Here is a 6,000-nt window from a genome sequence, read left to right as displayed (position 1 = left end):
AAATATATGGATTTGATATTTAAAACAGATTGCACTGTCCCAGTCAGAGAAACAGGATTGCAAGTGCAGTCTTCAACGTTTTGGATCCTTTTCCAAATCCTGAGTGAAAAAGTGGATTATTTCAAATATCCAACATTTGGTCCTACGCATGAATGAAGCACTACAGTCAGCAGAAAATACTATGCTGCCTCTATCCTCTTGATTTTCCATACACCCATGTCACAAAAGGTTAAGTGATATCCATCCAACTACTTCTCCTCCAGTCTTCTCACTCCCCCACCCTTGTCCCCCTTCCCTACCCGCCAAAAAGTAAAAACCCATCACCAAATTCATCCTCCTCTATTGGTTTCTAATAGTTAAAATTGGTTTAAAGAAGCAATAAAATCAATGGTTAGTTATATAGAACTTCAAGATGGTATGTAGCCTGTCATTAATATACAGTGCTATGCTACACATGTGCTGCATGACAATGCTGTTTATATATATACTGTATATAAGATGAAGTAGGACCTAAAACTCCTCTCATGTAATAAAATCATATAATTGCATTTAATAGGATAGCCCAGAAAAAAATCTATATTCTACTGATGTATTAAAGCGGAACAAATTTTTAGCATCCTGGTGAAATTTTCATCCAATTTTTACGGTACATTGCATTCTAACGATGTTGATAGTAGAAATCGTCACTGTTTTAGTTACCACGTTCATTTCTGCTGCAAATCATGTCAACGTCAGATGCTGTTATCACTACATAAGGATTAAAAAACTAGTTTCACTAGGCGACTTAGAATATGTTCTTCACCTGCCAAATGTAACTTTTCAGTGATATGCTTCATAAACCACTGGGCATTCATATCTCTGACAGTATGTGACGTTTGTAATGCTAATGATATAAAATATGAAAAGAAAATATTTTAAACTGTGGACTTCAATTCAACAAAATATGTGCTGTTTACCTTTTCTTGAATCAGAGAAAACTAAATGAATGAAGAAGAATACAGACCGAATTGAAGAAAGCAGACCTAACTGATCGTTGAAAGTCTTCATAATTTAGCATTTCTTTGAAACAGGTAATGAGAAATGCTGAGTCTGTCTAATTTTCATACACAACTTCAATTGGCAACATTGCACCGTTTCCTCTGTTAACTTTTGAATCCATTCTTACATACTACAATGAACAGTAATTTAGTTTCTTTCTTTGGCTGTTCAGGGAAACAGGACTTCAAAGAAAAGGATATTCCTCAAAACTAATCTTGTTTGCATCAAAAGTTACACTCTATCCATTATACTCTTTGAACAATTCCCATAATTTGATATTGAAAAGCAAATAGAACCTCTCCTCACACCCAAACCATCCCACCTCCACCCACTCACACCCAACCCATCCCACCTCCACCCACTCTACCCTTTACCTAACTACAGTGGCCCAATTACTTGAGACCAGTTAGTCTTTGGCTGTATAGATTGAACAGACTTAGAGCTTGATTGAATAGAAGCAAGTAGAACCTTTCCTCACATGCACCTGTCCCACCTCAAAACCCTCTAACCTTTACCTAACTACAGTGTCCGATTACTTGAGACCAGTCAAGCTTTGGCTGTATAGATTGAACAGACTAAGAGATTGATTGAAATGAAGCAAATAGAACCTCTCCTCACATCCAACCCATCCCACCTCCATCAACTCTACCCTTTACCTAACTACAGTGGCCCAATTACTTGAGACCAGTCAGTCTTTGGCTGGATAGACTGAACAGACTTAAAGATTGATTGAATAGAGGCAAGTAGAACCTCTCCTCACATGCACCTGTCCCACCTACACCCACTCTACCCTTTACCTAACTACAGTGCCCCAATTAGCCAACTTGAGACCATTCAGTCTTTGGCTAGATAGCCAAACAGACTTAGAGATTGATTGAATAGAAGCAAGTAGAACCACTCCTTACACCCACCCATCCCACCTCCACCCACTCTACCCTTTACCTAACTACAGTGGCCCAATTACTTGAGACCAGTCAGTCTTTGGCTGTATAAATAGATTGAACAGACTTAGAGATTGATTGAATAGAAGCAAGTAGAACCACTCCTTACACCCACCCATCCCATCTCCACCCACACACCCCATTACCGTAACTATGATGGGTCGCCAAGTGGTCAAATTACCTGACGAGGGTCAGCCTTTGGCTGTACATATTGAACAGACATAGAGAATGATTGAATAGAAGCAAGTAGAACCACTCCTTACACCCACCCATCCCATCTCCACCCACACACCCCATTACCGTAACTATGATGGGTCGCCAAGTGGTCCAATTACCTGACAAGGGTCAGCCTTTGGCTGTATAGATTGAACAGACTTAGAGACTGATTGAACAGTCAGAGATGGAGGGCAGGTGGTGGGTCTGGTGTTATTCTGGATTTTCTGTTTATAGTAAGCATCACTGTAGAGTGCTTGTAAATGTTGCATGTTACCGATCATACTGTTTGTGCGGCTCAATCCGTCAGAGAATCTTGAGTCTCTCCTGGTTCTGTTGCTAGGAGGCCGTTCTCCCTTGCAGCATAACTTGGCTGATTTGTAGAGTCTCATGAATGCTGCTTTAAAGTCTTGACTTCTGCAGGTATATATCCAAGGATTAATACTAACACTCAGGAGTGGTAGAATACAAAAATAATCACGAGACAGATGGTTTACCTTGAAACATTCCTGGCAAAAACAGGCTACAAGGATGAGTGCCACGAAGAGACCCCATGTCCCAGAAAACACCCCCAGGATGCTGCTCAATGTCACAAAATACTTCTTGCCTCTGAACATCCCATAGGTTTTGTTGAATTTGGACTTTCGTAGATTACCCTGTACCGCCGAGATGGCTCTGGAGTGGTGACGGGCAACCAGCATCACTCTGCCGTAGCAATAAAACATCATTGAAGCACCGGGTAAACAGACTAAACACACTTGACATAATAGAAAATGGTAAGAAGACGGCCTTTTGAAGCACAATATAGTTCTTTTCCTCATCATCGGATTATCTGACTTTTCTGGCACCATCTCCAGCACAAAGAGAGGGATCACCGTCACAAACGTGGCATACACCCATATGATAGCCACATAGAGTATGATTCTCTTGTTCGTTAATCTAGATGAATACGTCAGGGGTTTCACCAAGGCAGAGAACCGGTCGTATGCAATCAGAGCCAGGCTCAGGAGAGATGCACTGAAAGTCAGAAATCCAAACCCCATCGTTAATACGCACATTATTCCCTCCAGAAAATCATTCATGCACAGGTACATCAACGCGGCCGCGGCGACGCTGCAGTCTGCCACGGACAGATTCATCAGGATGAAATTGGCGGGAATTTGAAGTCGCTTGAATTTTAGGATGGACACTATGATCAAGAGATTGATGATGACTGCAGACAGCATGAGCGGAGATATGACGGCCGTGACCACAATGAACACCGTATTTGTCCTGGTCTGATTACCATCATCATGTGTTGTGTCATTCATCATACTGAATATTCGTGAAGATGAACCTTGACCTTTGCCACTTCCAATGTACTCGCTGTTTGAAGAGACTGTCTGGTTCGGGTGTTTTCTGAGGTCATGTTGTCTTCATCCACATTCTACTGAACCGACCAAAGAAGAAGGAACTATGTATCCATTCATGAAACTTCAACCTGAAAGATTAAAAAATAGAAAGGATGAAAGACAATCAAAATAAAGCAAACCAGTGTGGACCAATAATCTCAAGGAAAGGATGCATTCTGCAAATTTCTTGAACTGTTGCATTTGCAAATATAATCCGACCCTCTTATAACAGCCGAAAAAGAGTACTGTTACAGATGTATTCATGTCCTAGATCGTTTTGAGTTGGCAGCTTTAAACACACTTTCATACCAAACAGCATTGAGTTGGAGTCTGATAATGAACCCAATAGGCAGCTTTATAATGCCACACACAATACAACATTCCTTAAAGGGTGTGAAGACTCGCACAAAAAGAAACGTCTAATGCCGGTAATCTGACCTAGTTTTGGATGAGGTGTAACAGAAGTTTTTGACATCACCATCAATCCCAGAAAATACACACACAGCTTGCTACCTTCGGTAATTAGACACTAGTGTACAGTCAGTACATACAGCTGCGGTCAATACCCACAGCACAGTATACAAACGATACAGCGATGGACATCTCAGGTCCAGCTAAAGATAACAAGGTATCACGTTTCATTACTGTCTGCATTTTGTAGCAACACGAACAAAACGTCCCTTGCAAGCAACAGAAAGTTAACTTTGTCAGATGGCCGCACACGGTTTGGGGCGAGTCTTCAATGCCTTTAAGTTCCAACCAGGTCCATTCCATTGCTGTTTAGTTGTATTGGTAAAAGGATAACTTTGAGGGAAAATCAGCATTGAAAATGACAGAATCAAAACACAAAATGGAAGTGTTAGTACTAGTAAAGTTTCTATAGCTGTACATGGTTATCAACATATTCACTGTTAAAATATATCACCATCTCAGGAATGCTCCTTTAAGGCTAAATTTGTAATGAAATGTTAACGTCAATCCATTGTTTTATAAATTGTCATAACAAAACCATGTTCTTCAATCTTCATTATGACCTTGAAAAACTTGTAAACCATGTTCTTCATGTCCTTGACAAACTTGTAAACATGTTATTTTTATGTTGTATCTGATTAACTGAGCTATTTGTCCCAGTGGTAGGCTCAGCAGTCCAGTAACTTTGATTGCTGAGAATCGAATGTTCAATGGGACAAAATTAAAGAGGTATGGGCTGTTAGCATTGGTTTTTAAACAATCTACATGATATATCAAAATTAATTTTTGAACTTTATATCCTTAAGCAGGTTCAGATGCCTCAAAGTCAGCTGGTATATTAAGCAAACAATAGAAATAAGCTTAAATTCAGTCCAAGAGGGCGCAAACTCGAGTTTCAGGCAAAGAGATATATTTTTAACCTTACAATGAATGATTAATGAAGTTCTCATTATATATAGTCTTATTCCTTCACTTGCACAAATGATAATCACCGGATGTCTAGCGGTATCTCATACATCCACGTCCTTGCTCTCTTTGCTAATATATGCTTCCCCACGCACACCTCCTCCTCGCCTCCCCTCCCCCCCAAAAAAAATTTCCTCTTCAAAGGCCACATATTTTAATACCTTTAGCAGAAGTCTGAAATATGACACATCAAATTGCTTATTATCAGATGGAGGAATTTAAGATCTATTCCAGATAAATCATCTGTTTAATTTATTCTTTCATTTAAAACATTTATTCCAAGGCCTTTTATGGAAACCAGGAAAGGCAGCTTTAATCATTCAATAAAATGGTTTTTAGTTGCCTCCACTGACAAAATTCAAAATTAATGTCTGATATGGTATAAATATATCCAAATTTTACTTAAATTAAGGGAAACTAAAACGCTGAAGACCTAACAGCCGGAAGCTTTCAAATCAAACTTCATCATTATTATTATTATCGTTCAACGGCCTTCAATTGCAACACAGCAAACCCCAAAGTGCTTTAAATATTAGAATATTAAAAACTCTATCTGCAGTTTGGCATGAAATCATCTACCAAAAAAGCCGTTTTGGAGTGCAGTAACACGAGCAGAAGATTTCTGCATTTAGCAGAGGAAAAAACGTTGTCCGTAACAGATTTTCTAAGCTGCTTTACGTCTTCAAGGGAGAATAATGGAAGAGTACGGATTCATTTATTATAGCTTTACAATGTCATAGTATGGGTTGATAGAATTGAGAACTGAAAATGTCCTTCCCTGGATATGTCACACAAATACCATTAAAATAAGAATGACTTGTAGACACAAATTCAATTTGATCTGATGTAAAGAACTATTTAGTTATAATATCATAGCTTCTATTAAATATTACATTTACTTTCTCAGAGACATATATTTAACCTGTCATCCTTGTACGCTCATCAATCAAAGTGGCTGGACAACTTAGTTTAGCACAATA

General features: G+C 39.1%; 2 protein-coding genes across 4 annotated transcripts in view; both read right to left on the bottom strand.

The window, feature by feature from the left end:
- Window positions 1–2,284: 2,284 nt before the first annotated feature.
- LOC139970548 (5-hydroxytryptamine receptor 1F-like) lies at window positions 2,285–3,502 on the bottom strand. The gene has a single exon (XM_071976333.1). The coding sequence runs from the start codon at window positions 3,500–3,502 to the stop codon at window positions 2,285–2,287; it is 1,218 nt and encodes a 405-aa protein (XP_071832434.1).
- LOC139971164 (endoplasmic reticulum membrane-associated RNA degradation protein-like) overlaps window positions 3,501–6,000 on the bottom strand; it is a 52,085-nt gene continuing 49,585 nt past the window's right edge. For all 3 annotated transcript variants that reach the window (XR_011794323.1, XR_011794325.1, XR_011794324.1), the window contains one exon: window positions 3,501–3,672. The gene's annotated coding sequence lies outside the window, so the exon portion shown is untranslated. The remainder of the gene's footprint in view (window positions 3,673–6,000) is intronic.

Source organism: Apostichopus japonicus, chromosome 8 (assembly GCF_037975245.1).
Source record: "Apostichopus japonicus isolate 1M-3 chromosome 8, ASM3797524v1, whole genome shotgun sequence".
In the NCBI taxonomy this organism is placed as follows: domain Eukaryota; kingdom Metazoa; phylum Echinodermata; class Holothuroidea; order Aspidochirotida; family Stichopodidae; genus Apostichopus; species Apostichopus japonicus.
This window is presented reverse-complemented; position numbering and strand designations above follow the sequence as displayed.